At 45.8% G+C, this 14469-nt stretch overlaps 1 protein-coding gene across 1 annotated transcript in view; it reads left to right on the forward strand.

Annotated features, from left to right (window-relative positions):
• The window catches only part of FRMPD2 (FERM and PDZ domain containing 2), a 75472-nt gene that overhangs the window by 18461 nt on the left and 42542 nt on the right, over nt 1–14469 (forward strand). Inside the window, exons 9-12 of the mRNA XM_057736175.1 lie at nt 1851–2001; nt 2660–2798; nt 8128–8280; nt 14153–14338. Coding sequence (XP_057592158.1) covers nt 1851–2001; nt 2660–2798; nt 8128–8280; nt 14153–14338 — 629 coding nt within the window. The remainder of the gene's footprint in view (nt 1–1850; nt 2002–2659; nt 2799–8127; nt 8281–14152; nt 14339–14469) is intronic.

A 14469-nucleotide genomic window follows, 5' to 3' on the forward strand; every position in this document is an offset into this window, starting at 1 on the left:
GTCCGGGGTTTGGATATAAACCCATTTGGGAGGGTCTGCCAGCCAAACTGTGATGGAGACCTGACCATCCCTTGGGGAGAAATGACCCAAAGGGAACGGTGAGTCGGGGTGGGGAGTCAGATTCAGCAGCCAGGGCTGTGGACACAGCGGGCAGAGGTCTGGGCACTATGTGGTGACATCTATTTGAACCACTCTGGAGACCTCTTTCCCTCCCTCTCTCCCCAGCGTGAAGATGCCTTTGGGAGAAAAGGCTGGTTACTCGTTTAAAAGCTCTGTCTTCAGACACTTGGCATGACTCCTGTGTCTGGGCAACCTGGTACACAGGATGCCTCTGCACGGAGAGAGCACGGGGCAGGGCAGGGCTGAAGCAGAGCTGCCAGGGTCCAGGCAGAGTGGCCAAGGGCACCCAGGCGGGATGGTGAGGGCCAAGCTTTGCCTTGAAGAGAGCAGGGGTGGAGCTGGGGCCTCCAGTGGCTGGTGCTGATTCAGCCTCTCTCCCAGAGGTGCTGGAAGACAAGCTTAACTAAGAGTGAAGTCCTGAGCTTGGGTTGGTGGAGTTTTCAAGCTGACAACATTCAGGTCAAAAGACAAAGGTGATTCCACTTACGCCCTGTCAGTCATCTCAGGCTCTATAACAAAATGCTGTATGTAGACTGAGTGGCTTAAACAGCAGATATTTAGTTCTCAGAGTTCTAGAGGCTGGGAAGTCGAAGATCATGCTTCAAGCGTGGCCTTGTTCTTGGAGAGGCCCCTCCTCCTGGCTTGCAGATGGCAACCTCCTCACTGTATCCTCACACAGCAGAGAAAGCCAGCTCTGCTCCCTTCCTCTTCTTATTACACTAACCCTATCATGGGAGTTCCACCCTCATGACCTCATCTAAACCTAACTACTGCCCAAAGGCCCCACCCCCAAATAGCATCACACGGGGAGGGGGTAGGGCTTCAATATATGAACTGGGGGTGGGTACAAACATTCAGTCCATAACACTGTGGCTGGGGAGACTTGGGGATGGTCCAGCGGATGCAGAGCACCTGGCCCATGGCAGGAATCGAATAAATATGTAACAGGGAAGAGCCAGACCTCACTACAGGTTGGATCTGTTTCTTTTACTTTAACCTTTGCTACCCGCTGCCTTTGTTCTCTAAAAGGATAGCTGTCAGTACATAATGGCCTGCCTCGGGGAACCCTGCCCCTCTTCCTGAATGTTGAAGCAAAGTGCCTTTGTTCAGGGAAACATCCCACCGGTCCTCCTGTGGATGTCTGCGAGAAAGAAGAAATTAACACATCCCCTCCCCCAGGCTGGCCATTCCAGGGGATACTTGCAAAGCTTATGGCCTCTTTATTTTACTTCCTCATCTCCTCCCCCTCTCTGAGCTATAAAAGAAACTGGCCTCCAAACCCCAATAAGAGGGTTATTTTGAGACACTAGTCTGCCATCTTCTTGGTCGGCCGGCAGATTCCTTGCCTCAGCACCTCATCTCTGGTTTATTGACCTGTCTTGCAGCGAGCAGAGTGAGCTTGGACTCGGTAACAAGTTTTTTGTGTTTTAATTTTATTTCCATTAGGTGGTAGCTGGGAAGCAGATGTTAAGTGATATCTTCTCTAAGATACGTAATCATATTTTATCCTTTGGGTGCTGAATTTCTCTTCCTTGATTCTCTTCTCTTTGTCCCCTGTTCTTGGCCTCTCATGGCCCCCACAAAGATCCTGCAGTACTAGGCATCCAAACAACTTGCTCCCTGCTCTCTCCTGCACTCAAACAGCTCTTGTCTGACTCTCCGGGCAGAGCTCAGGGCTGTGAGGCTACCCGACTGCTTTTCCCTCTAAACACTCTCTACTTCCATTTCAGGCAAAGAGTTCTTTTTCCTGGACGCTGAAACCAAGTTGTGCAAAATAGCCCCTGAAGGCTGGAGTGAGGCTCCCCAGAAGAGGAGCTCTCCGAACACCTTCACACTCTTTCTGAGGATAAAGTTCTTCGTCAGTCACTGTGGGCTGCTCCAGTGAGTGCTGCAAACTTCTTGGTTTGTTCCTTAAGGCGTTTATGCATGTCCAGGCTGATGCTGCAGATAATGGGTAGGCGAGTGCTTGGCAAACTAATGTGTGTATAAATAACCACAGTTACTGTGGCGATCTTCCGTTGATTGGATTCCAATATGACAGAAAAGGGGGAAAAGTCAATGTTTGAGGAGAGGCCTTGGTCAAAATGAGAACTTACCCTTTTGTTTCAAACATATGCCAGTTAAGGTCAAATTCTCTCTCCCCTGGTCCCAACATGCCCCGCCCCCCCAGCAGCCCAGTGATAAGGGTTGGAGGAGAGGGTCACAGCTTTGGGGTTGGATCACTGTCTCTATTCCTTTGCTTACTAGAAACACCGTCCAACTGAATATCAGTTTTCTCACTTGAACCACAGGAACAAACATCTCCATGGGTGTCCTGGGAAGTGACTGGCACAGAGTAGCCCTCAGCGAGTGACAGGAAGCATGGTGTGGATAAACAAGACCACCCTTGTCTTACTGGCATCGCTCTCTGGGTTCCTGTTGACTCGTATCCCATCTTCTCTCCTTTTTCTGCTTCCCGGACTGAGAAAACCCTCTGGCTTTAGTGTTCTTCCTTTCCCTCACCATTTCAGTGAACTTTATTCCTGCATATTTTTCACAGGCACAGCTGGACAAGGCATCAATTTTACTTGCAGCTTCGGAAAGACATCCTGGAGGAGAAGCTGTATTGCAATGATGAGATGCTGCTACAGCTGGGGGTCCTCGCCCTGCAGGCTGAGTTTGGCAGTTACCCAGAGGAGGTAGGGGTAGGGACCAGGGGCCCTTGTGTGGGGTCACTGGAGAAGCAGTTATGGGACAGTGGGGAACCGTTAGCAATGTCAAGACTGGGCCTGTGTTGTTAGCACCTACCACTGAGATTGGGATAAACCACATTCATCTATCCATCTATCCATCTGTCCGTCCATCCATCCATCCATTCATCCATCCATCCATCCATCCAACAAGCATCCATCGAGTGTTCTTTGCTAGGCTCTGGGGGATACAAAGTTGAACAGGTCAAGTTTATACATTGTAATGTAGTTCTAATCTAAGGTCGTGCCTAAAAACAGTAAGTCCTTATCATCATTGGCTTTCAAATGTTTTGTGCCATAACCTCTAATAAAAAAAATGACAAACATTATAACCCAACCTGTACATGTGTCCATGTAACAGAACTGAGGCAAAAGTTTAGGAAATAAGATGCACCCTTTCTATTGTGATACACATTGATATTTCCTATTCTATTCTAGTTAATTTATAAATGCTGGTTATGAACCATGAATTTGATTTCCCAGCTCACTAATAGGTTGCAGGCTACAGTTTGAAAAACACGTTTCAGAATACACCAACATCATCTTGCTTTCCTCCCAGCACATCTTCAGAAGGTACCATCATGTCTGGAGCCTTCTAAGTCCCTCTTTATCCCGTCTCATTCTCCACTACCAGACAACGGTGTATCCATTTCCTTATCAGTATTACTGTAGGTCTCTCCATTAGAATGGAATCCACCGGAGGGTAAAGGTTTTGTCTGTTTTGTCCTGCCATTTGCCCTGCATCAAAGCAGTGCCTCAACCACGGAGAGTTTGCTTGAGAGCTATTGATCTAAGGAGTGGATGGCTGAATGGAGTACAGGCTTCCTGGCTGGATAACACTGTGGATAAAACCATCCATCAGGAGAGTCAGCAGCTTGCTTGTCAGGGAAATGTAGCTCCATTCCCAGCACCCTGCCCTCCTGACCCTCACTTCCCTGCTCCCGCTTCAGTCCACAGGGACTGAGGTTTCACTTCTCCCCCTGGCACCCCTACCCCCAGACTGGGCGGGCAGTCTCCCAGGGCTGGCCTGGCCCCCGGAACCCCTCCCTGCCCCCTTGACAAGCCTCTAGGCCTGTCACTGCTTACCCTGGAGTTACTTCTTGTCTCCTCAGCCCCCAGACCTGGGGTCCTAACCACACCTAAGCCAACTCCCTCCTGCTCCCTCCTGCTGCTACTTGGGTGGAGGGAGGGTCTTGGGAGGAGAACGGCCCAGGTACATGGAGGATGCTCTAAGCCAGGGGTGCCCTGGCGAATCAGTCACCATCCTTGCTGCAGCCTCTAGTCCAGCCCTGTGATGGCTCATGTGGACACGACACGGGAGGGTGGCCTCCAGGGGCAGGGTTGGGCTGTCCTTAAGCTCGACGGAGCAAAGGAGTGGGCCTGAGTTTTGGAGTCAGACAGAAACTGGGTTCAAACCCTGACTCTTCTGTTAAGTAGCTAAGTGACCTTGGGCACTTTGTCTCTCTGAATCCTGGCTTTTTCATCTGCAAAACGGAAATAATAGTAGGTCAACGCTGCTGTAGGGGTGGAAGGTGGTGATGTATGTATGAGGCCCAGCATGTAGCAACTGCTGTTTGCAAGCTTCCCTTCCTCCACCCCAGAATCAGGAATGCTCTGCTGTAAAACAAAACAAAGACTAACTTTCAGTCTATGGATTCAGACACATGATGTTTAACCCAAGACGCTAACTCCAGGGCTGAGAGTTGATGGAAACTGTGGGCCAGGTCCACTGAAGGCAGTTGGGACCACTCAGGCCCAGACTCTTCTTATGGGATCACCTGCCCCAAGACACCAGGGGCCCAGAACTGACTCTAGGCACCCCGTTCTGGCCACTCCCTGTGCCTGTGGCCTGTCCAGTTTCTGACTGGCCTCACCTAGCTCCTGCCTCAGTCCGATCTCATCCTTCACCTCCAGCTTCTTCCCCAGATGCTACCTAATTCAACCTCTTCAGCTGCTCTGGGGACCAGAGTGGTTCCAAGATGTTCTCTGCTGCCCCCGTGTGGCCCCAGAGGCAGACTTTCCCCCTTTCTCCTATGGGGTGTGTGTGTGTGTGTGTGTGTGCGTGTGTGTGTGTGTGTGTGTGTGTGTGTGTGTGTGTGAGAGTGTGTGTGAGAGTGTGTGTGTGTGGTGTGTGTGTGAGAGTGTGTGTGGTGTGTGTGAGAGTGTGTGTGTGTGAGTGTGTGTGTGTGTTTAAAGGCAACAGATTGCACATACCCATTCATTTGTGCACCCACTTGCTCAGCCCTAATTTATGGAGGGCCTGCTCCATACTTGCATTATCTAATCCTGCATCGATCCTTCAAAGCTGGTGTTATTTTCATTTGCATTTTAGAAGAATTGCACCTCTGTGAGGTTAGGTAAGCTGGTGAGAGCGCAGCCACGACTCACTTCTAGGGTCTTGCTTTGCTATGTGCCAGGTACTGCGGTGGGCACATCAAAGGACATTAGGGGGTCTCAGGGGGAGAGCCTCTCCCTGTGTCTGGGTCACTGAGTGGGCAGGAGGAGGAGGCTGGCCCATCCAGAGCTACAGGGATTTCGCTGCAGCCTTAGCTGATGGGTTGTGAAGCTGGGCGGCACTGCCAGTCAGATCCAGGAGGAACTTTGTGTGCCCTCCTAAGGGGTGGATATTGTTTGATAAATGGTTCTGGTACTGGAAAAAAAAACCATGATTTGGAAACCACTGTAGTGAAAGATGGAGAGCCACTGATGAATTCTAAGCAGGGAAGTAACATGATTACATTTGCATTTTAAAAAGAGAGACAAAGACAATTTAGAACAAAAATAAATCTCCTTAATCACATCATTGCAGCAGAACAACTTTCCTCTGGGTGCATTCTCTTCCAGCCTTTGATGACACGCGGGGATTTTATGCAGTTGTAAACGTTGCCACATTCGATTTGCATTCTGCCTTCTCACTTGATAGTATGTCTTCCCCTGGCCTTCCTAATGAGCTTTTGGGATAGCCATGCAGTATGCCTCAGCAGGGCTGGACCTTTGCTTACTTATTTGTTCTCTCACTGGTGGGCATCACCTAGGGGCACGATATACGTGGTAGTAACTACCATTATTATTGTTCCAGTTGCATCTGATCTTTCTTTTTAAAATAACTAGCATAGAAATAAATGTTTGTGCTGGAGATTTTTTAGTTTCATGCTGACTTCTCTAGGGCATAGTACTAGCAAAGAGGTCCTAAATTCTTTTAAAAATGTTTAGTAGACCTTGTTTTAGAGCCGTTTGAGGTTCAGAGCAGAATTGAGTGGAAGGGGCAGAGATTTGCTGTGTATCCTTTTGTCCCCCCAGATGCATAGCTTCCCTCACTGTCATCGTCCCCCACCAGGGGGGTACATTTGTTGCAACTGATTAACGTATATGGACATGTCGTTATCCCCCAGAGTTCATAGTTAATATTAGGGTTTGATCTTGGTGTTGTACATTCTGTGGGTTTGGACAAATTTATAATGATATATATCCACTATTATAGTAGCATACAGAGTAGTTTCACTGCCCTAAAAATCCTCTGTGCTCCACCTATCCATCCCTCTTTCTCCTCTCAACCCCTGGCAACAGTTGATCTTTTTTATTGTCGCCATAGTTTTGCCTTTCGCAGAATGTCGTATAGTTGGAATCGTCCAGTACTTAGCCTTTTCAAATTGGCTTCTTTTACTTAGTAATATGTATTTACATTTCCTCCGTGTCTTTTCAACTTGATAGCTCATTTCCTTTCAGTGCTGAATAATAATCCATTGTCTGGATGTACCAGAGTTTATTTATTCATTCATCTACTGAAGGACCCCTTTTACTTCCAAGTTTGGGCAACTTTGAATAAAGCTGCTGTAGGTTTCTGTGTGGACATGCATTTTCAGCTCCTTGGGTAAATACCAAGGAGCGTGATTGCTGGATCACATGGTAAGAGTATGTTTAGTTTTGTAAGAAATTGTAGAACTGTCTTCCAAAGTGGCTATACCATCTTACGCTCCCGCCAGCAATGAGTGAGAGCTCCTGCTGCTCCACATCTTTCTCAGCACTTGGTGTTGTCAGTTTTCTGGATTTTGGCCATCCTAATAGCTTTTTGAATGTTTTTAATGCATTAGGTTGCTGAGCAATTTCTTTCCCTTTGTGTCTCTAATCTGAACTCAGGACTGGCATGGGCCGACCCTAGGCTGGAGGAGTCTCATCCACAGCCAGCTGGGACAAGCCTGTGCCACACCAGGAGCAGGGGGGTGTAGTGGATGCTGTGCTGTTCCCTTCAGACTTCCTCATCAGACTGACTTGCCCAGCCCTGGCCCTGAGAAGGCCAGATGCTCTGGCATCCCAACTGCCTCCCTCACAGGCAGTTGCCCTGAGCTGTGGGGAACTGTTTTGCCCAAGATTAGGCTGGGAAGGACTGCCTGAGACCAGGCCGGGCTGATTCAGGAATACAGGGGAGGGTCAACTTCTCCATCTACCAAGCTCTGCCTCCCTCATTTATTACAGTGAACCCTGAGACCACACCTCCAAAATTTCTGCATACCTCTCGGTGCCCTGGAGTCTGTACCAGGGAACCCAGTGTGGGGCAGTGAGTGATGCTGTCATCATGATCTAACTGCAGCTCCCAGTGGGGCTGCAGCCCCAGGTTCCCAAAGGAGTAGACTTGATGAAGGCTCAAGCCTGGGGCGGGGTGGGGTTATCAGATCCTCTCCTGTTCAGGGGGCAACTTCTTGATCACCTTCTTGTGGAGAGATGGTGCCACAGCCAAGACCTCCTTTACGAGAGAGGGCCATATACTAGTAGCACATGCAGACAGAATGCTAAATGAATACCTAGGAACAAAGCTTTAGGGCCAGGGTTTCACTGTGCCTTTTGGGAAGTGGCATGGCTTCGTGGAGTGTGTGAGGGCTTTGGGGGATGAAGTCTTGTTTCTGTCACTTACAAGTGGTGTGACCTTGGCCCTGTCGAATGATTTCCTTTCTTGTTCATTTTGTTCATCTCAGCAATGACAATAATAATACCATTCTCATTGGATTACTGTGAGGATAGAAAGAGCGAATGTGTTCTGGGGACCACCTGACATATAGAAGGGGCTCAAAAGCAGGTCGCTTCTTTCCTCTCTTCCTCTGTTCCTGCCATATGGTTTGGCCCAACCTCTAATATGGTAGAAAATGACATCCCAGTGGGCACTTCAAAGGAGCACCCTTGCCCTGGGGCCCTGAATTGTGATTGCAGATAGGCTTCTGTTCTGCTCAGAGTTCCATAGAAGCTGTCTTGGTTATGCCCCTTTTCTTTTGCATCTTTCCAGCAGGTAGAGAGTAAAGCCTATTTTCGAGTTGAAGATTACATCCCTGCAAGTCTGATTGAGAGGATGACGGCTCTCCGGGTCCAAGTTGAAGTCTCAGAGATGCACCGTCTGAGTTCTGTGCTCTGGGGAGAGAATGCCGAGCTGGAGTTCTTAAGGGTGGGGCCTTTGGACTCTTGAGAGCATGTGTTGGTGTTCAAGGGTATGCAGTCATTAGATCCCCTCCAGAGACTTCTCTGGGGCTGGATGTGCTCAGGTCTTCGGGGAGGTACGAGCAAGGGACTTGAGACTTTGGAAGGAAGGAGCTCTATCGCCTTGTGGGGCAAAGAGAGACTTTTGGAAGCAGTTGGCATTGAAAATGATCCCCTAAATGTGTAGGATTTATTGGGCTGGGGTGGGTATAGCAGGGCCTCTCTTCAACCTTGAAGCTCACAGTCACTATTCCGTGAGTGGGGGGAGACCACATTTCTCATAGAGACATTTTTGACAACCGAAGTACAAAACTTGAGTGTGATCCAAAAGCAAAGCCATAGGAAGACCTCAAGTTTGCAGCTTTCCAGGCGACTGTTCTTAGCACAGCACAGATGGTGTGGTCCATACATTTGGTACAGCTCTGGTCCATTTTCTCTTTGGCCTTTTATGAAAGCAGTGATATTTCAGTCCCTTATGGTTGTGGGCACACAGAGCCTCTGACAAATAGCTTTTGCTCACTCCACAACTCACACCTGCAGTGGACCAGGCACGGCAGGAAACAAGCAGAAAGGACATGCTTCTTGCCCCTAAGGAGTCCCAAGTCTTGTAGGGAGGACGATGGGTACCCAGAGGCATGCGACACTGTGATAACTGCCTGATGAGAACAATAACAGCAAAGTTTACTCTGTTTCAGGGTGGAAGGGGGTGGCCGCTCTGCCTGTGCAGGTGGAGCTGGGGGGCATGTGGGAGGAGGCTCCCCCAGCTTCCCCAGGGAGATGTACCTGGTGGGGCCCTTAGGGTTGGGGCACAGTTTCAAACGGAACCTCCAGGATTTATACATTTCTCTGTACAAAATTCTCCCGAGATAGATAGAAATATTCTGTATTTTCTTGCCTTTGATATGGACAGTTATTTGAAAGCAGAACTGCCAAGGTGAGGTCTATCTTTTTTTTTTTTTTTTGGTCAGTCACTTGGAACTGTCTGCAACACCTAGTGTAGTATAAACCCTCAAGAGTTTCATTTGAGAAGCCCTGGCAGAAAGGCACTCACTGTGTTCTAAAATCCAGTATTCGTGCGCGTTCCTTGTTAAGAGGATGCAGCATTCCCTTGATGAGGGACAAATAGGAACTTCAAAGCCATCAGCACACATCTGATGGAGAGGGGCCACAGGACCACACAGCCAGCAAAGAGAGCAAGGACTCAGGTCTGCAGAGGCTCCTGCAGGCAGACAATGCCTGGCCGGCCTCTGCCCAGACCCTGGCTTAGTGTGCCGGGCTCACTGTGTCCCTCCTTCCTCTTGTTGAAGGATGACAAGCGGTTGTAAAGGAAGTCACCATCTTGTAAGCAAAAATGCAGGAAATTTTTCTTGGGGGATCTTTTTCTAATTGAAGTATAGTTGATTTACAATATTGCATTAATTTCAGGTATACAGCAAAGTGATTTAGTTATACATATATTGATATATATATATTTTTCCAATTCTTTTCCGTTATAGGTTATTACAAGATACTGAATATGGTTCCCTGTGCTATACAGTCAAACCTTGTTGCTTTTGTATTTTATATATAGTAGTGTGTATCTGTTAATCCCACACTACTAATTTATCTCCCTACCCCCATCCTTTCTCCTTTGGTAACTGTAAGTTTGTTTTGTGTGTCTGCGAGTCTGTTTCTGTTTTGTAAATAAGTTCGTTTGTACTATTTTTTAGATTCCGCATATAAGTGGTGTCATATAATATTTGTCTTTCTCTGTTTGACTTCACTTAGTATGGTTATCTCTGACCTTTTTTTTAAGTTTTTGATGGAAAACACTGAATAGATTTGATGTGATTTGCATGCAATCTTACCAGTTTCAAGGAATACCAACTTTTGTGGTTCCCCACAATTGTTGGTTGGGCTTTGTGATGCTAGGCCTGCCCGTGGTACAGAGACGTGGACTAAAGAGTTCTTGGGAACCCCCAGACCACATTGTGCCCTTTCCTGTTAGGGCTAGTGTTTGTCAAACAAGCCCTTTCCTCCATGATTATAAAAGTAAACATTTGCTCATGATTCTGCCCTTCCCGGAGACAGTATGATTACATTTGGGTATAGTCATCCTTCTCTCTTTGCTCTGTTCATTCACATGTGTACATGCATATATATTTAAAATTGGGTTCATATTACATGGTCAGTTTTGTGTTTTTTTATAATCGCATCTCACTAAAATTTTGAAACTTTATTTTGAATCAACACATGGGGTACCCTAAATTTTTTCTCAATACTCTGTTGTTTGGCACATAAATTGTTTTAAATATGAAACTATCTTAAACAATACTGAGATTAGTATTTTTTCTACATAAGTCTTTAGCTGCATTTCTGATTAATTTCTTGGAGATAGACTCTCATGAGTGGAATTACAGGGCTGAAGGTTAAGAACGTTTTAAACATTGTTGGTACATATTGCTGACACTCTACACTGCAGTCATTTCATTCATTTCTTGTCCTCTCTACTAGGTTGTAAATGTCCAGAGGGCCTTGAATCCCCAGAGCCTAGCACATAGCCTAGTTACTCCACAAACAGTCACTGGATTATTTAATTATATCTCCTCGTGGCTCCCTTTGCCATTATCAGATGGCGCCTATTGGCCTCCGGTTCACTGATGACTAATTCTCATCATCTCATACCAGAAAGAGACTTGGCACAAGTCCAGTTTGGGTACCGCTGAATAACATACTCTGCCTGCAAGATTCGCAGTTATATTAGCATATTGATCCCAGAACAACCTGTTCAAGGTTAACTCAGTGTTTTCCAAACTTCTTCAACCATGGGACCATCTTTCCACATAACTAGGGGTTGCCATATGCTTTTAAAATATTTTCTTTTCCTTTCTTTTTGCTGCTGAAATCATACTAGTTGAATCCTGCATTTTTCTCCACTTAACGTTATAACATATGCATTCCCCAGATAATTACAAATATGTTGTAAATATCCTTTGCAAAACTTGCCTGATAATCCCTTTTAAGGTGGTACTGCCTTTAGGAAACCATTTACTGCCAGGAACTAGTCCTCCCAACCCAACTCTGCAAGTCTGCTCCAAATGTGGCTCTGATCAAGGGTTTGTCTTGATCATTTGATATATCTTCTTAGGACAGATTCCCAGAAGTGCAGGGATAGGGTCAAAAGATATGAATTGTTGTAAATCTCTTGAAGAATATCTGGAAACATGCATTTGTTCTGACAATTTTCAGTACAGCAAGGGTGCTGTGTGGGCTGAGAGCCAGGAGAGCCTGGGTCCAGTCTCAACTTTGCTGCCCACTGCAGGGATAAGGGGAAAACTGTGAGATGGCCCCAAGCACATGGAGATGAGGTGCCCCTCAGAGAGGAAAGTCAGCAGTAGCAACACAGAATGGATAAGCAGAGGTGCCACAGAAGTTTCCCTAGTAAAGCATGGAGACATAGGTAATATTATTTATTTTACAGATTGAAGATGCCCTTGATTACATTACATAAATTTACCTATGTTTACAGACTTTATGGAAATTCTGTATTTTAGCTGTTAAGAGTGAAGGCTCAGAAGAAAACAGACTCATATTTTCATTCCTGGCTCCTAAGTGGGAACTTTGACAGATTGCTTAGGCTTCCTGTGCCACCGTTTTCTCATTTGAAAAGAGGTAGCTACACTTACCTCTTATGATTATTGTGAAGATTAAATGAAATAAATGCATGAGAAAAGTTTAGAATTGTTACTGAACTGAACTTGGGTCCTCTCAACCGTGCATAGTAAAGCCCATCTACTGATATCTGGTTGTGGTGAATGAAAGTGCAGCATTTATTGCAGATGCCAAAGAAGGAAAATGGGCAGCTCATGCTCAAAAGACCTGAACTCCCTGATGGCATGCAGGGAAAGGTTTTTAAAGACAGGGTGAGGGAGAGGGTTCTGGGGTGTGTGATCAGCTCATGGACATTCTTCTGGTTGGTTGGCATTGAGGTAATTGGGAGTCAACATCATCAACCTTCTGGTTCCTACTGGTCTGGGGGCCTACATGTTGTGTGGTCAGCATACAGTTAACTTCTTCCTCCTGATGGGGGCTTCAGTATCTGCAAAATAGCTCAAAGGAGATGGCTCAGAATATTGTCTATAACCCTTGAGGAGGAAGTACAGGTTCTTGACTTTGTTTAATGGCTATTATTATAGTGTTTGGCTTGACTGTTTTCCTTTGTTTCTGCATTTTCTCACTTGTCTGATTAAATTTTTCTTTGGAACTTGGGGATGGCCTAGGAAGCTAAAGTTTTTCTACAAACAAGAGGCAGGTGGAAGACATTGGGGAGGAGGTTTCTGTCCCAGGAAGTCCCCATAGGGTCCTGCTCCATTACAGAATGGCACTTTACCATTTTAAGAATGTTGGGGCATCAAGTACTTCAGTATCATGTCCCTCTGTATATAATTAAAAAAATAAAAAATAAAATAACTATTAAACAATTTTAAAAATGTAAGCAAGTCTAATAAAGGCATCTCTATTCTGATGATGACTACTTTAATGCCTTAATATTTTTTAGAACTATCACATCGAATTCTTTAAAAGAATTTACCTAATTGTTTTGGGATGGCCCTGGTTTTTCATAATTTAAGTACATGCCTAGTCTGGCCATTGGCTGTTTCGGTACCAATGTCCAACAGATATTGTTCTGGATGATGATGATGATGGTGAAGATGATGGTGATGGTGATAGTGACAATGACAGGGTCTCTCCAAAGTTAAATGAAGCAGGGAGGTTCAGGGTCCAGAAATGTAATCAAAATCACGTGAAGAGCTGTAGGCTTTGCAGGCAGTGTAACCTACCTGTACAGATTATTTATCAGCAGAAGAACTTTAAGGTCAGCAAAGAGCCTGAGAAAGTAGGTCTCAAAAGCCTTAATTTATCCTCTTTTTTGTGATCCTGTCTGGGGATGAGAGAGATTGCACAGGACATAGAGCCCTCTGCTTGGGGGTGAAGATGAGATACCAGATCTCACCAGTGGAACCCTTTTAAGAGGGTTTCAGATGCCTGGAATAAGATGTCCCTGTTCTGAGCTCAGGTACATCAACCTTCTAGTAACAACTGGAGACTTCCACATGAAGATGAAGGTGGTAGAGACCAGAATAGAGACATGAGTACCATTCAGACATAAAAACATTTGAGTTAGGTTTATGCCCCAGCCTCTTTAGGTTTTGGTTGGCCTGATGCAGTTCCCAGCTCTGAATGACCCTCATGCCTCTGACAAAATTCCCTCTCCTAAACTGGTAAACTGAAGACAGATCTTGGGCTGTGGGGACCCCACCAAAGCACTGCTATATGGTGAGAAATGCCAGTGATTGGTCATCTTCTCTGCAGGATGTTTATGGTTCGTCTTGCTTTAACAGTGATGCTAACTATTTGGAAGTTTGCTTTCTGTTCTTGGGCCTCAGTTTTTCCATCTGTAAAATGAAGGGATTGTACCAGATAGTATCACAGTAGATTTGGGAAAAGGAATTCTTTATGTTGAGATGATTCAGGAGAGTCTGAATTCTACAACCTTGTTCAAATTATTATTACTTTATTGTACCACTTTCCTAATAACTAACTGTGTTCCAAGTGTCTTAAGGTGCTTCATTAGGAAAGGATTCCTTGGGTTAATACGATAGAAAAACACTATCATATTAGAGGTATGGAGAAATTCTGTAGTAAGGAGATCTGTTTAGTTCAGTGTTTCCTAAACTTATTTGGCAATCCTACTCTTTTTCAGAACATATGTTAAGGTGTTTTTTCATGGAATGGTTTGAAATCCATTATTTTAGACCAATGTGCCTGCCTTTTTGTAATTGGCCTTTTTCTCATTCCAGGTCACTCAGCAGCTCCCAGAATACGGTGTGCTGATTTACCAAGTTCTCCCAGAGAAGACGAGGACAGAAGGGGAGATGGCCTTGGGGATCTGTGCCAAGGGGGTCATAGTATATGAAGTGAGAAACAAGAACAGAATTGCAACTTTACGGTTTCAGTGGAGAGAAATTGAAAAGATTTTGGCTTATGTGAGTGTCACTCAGTTGCTAATGTCCCATGCTTTGTTTTCCTTTGATCTGTTACCCCTTTATAGGGGCAATAGGTCAGGTGATCTTCTCCTAAGGAGATAAGCTCACAGCCTATCAGCTAACCTGTACTC

Source organism: Hippopotamus amphibius, chromosome 5 (assembly GCF_030028045.1).
Source record: "Hippopotamus amphibius kiboko isolate mHipAmp2 chromosome 5, mHipAmp2.hap2, whole genome shotgun sequence".
In the NCBI taxonomy this organism is placed as follows: Eukaryota; Metazoa; Chordata; class Mammalia; order Artiodactyla; family Hippopotamidae; genus Hippopotamus; species Hippopotamus amphibius.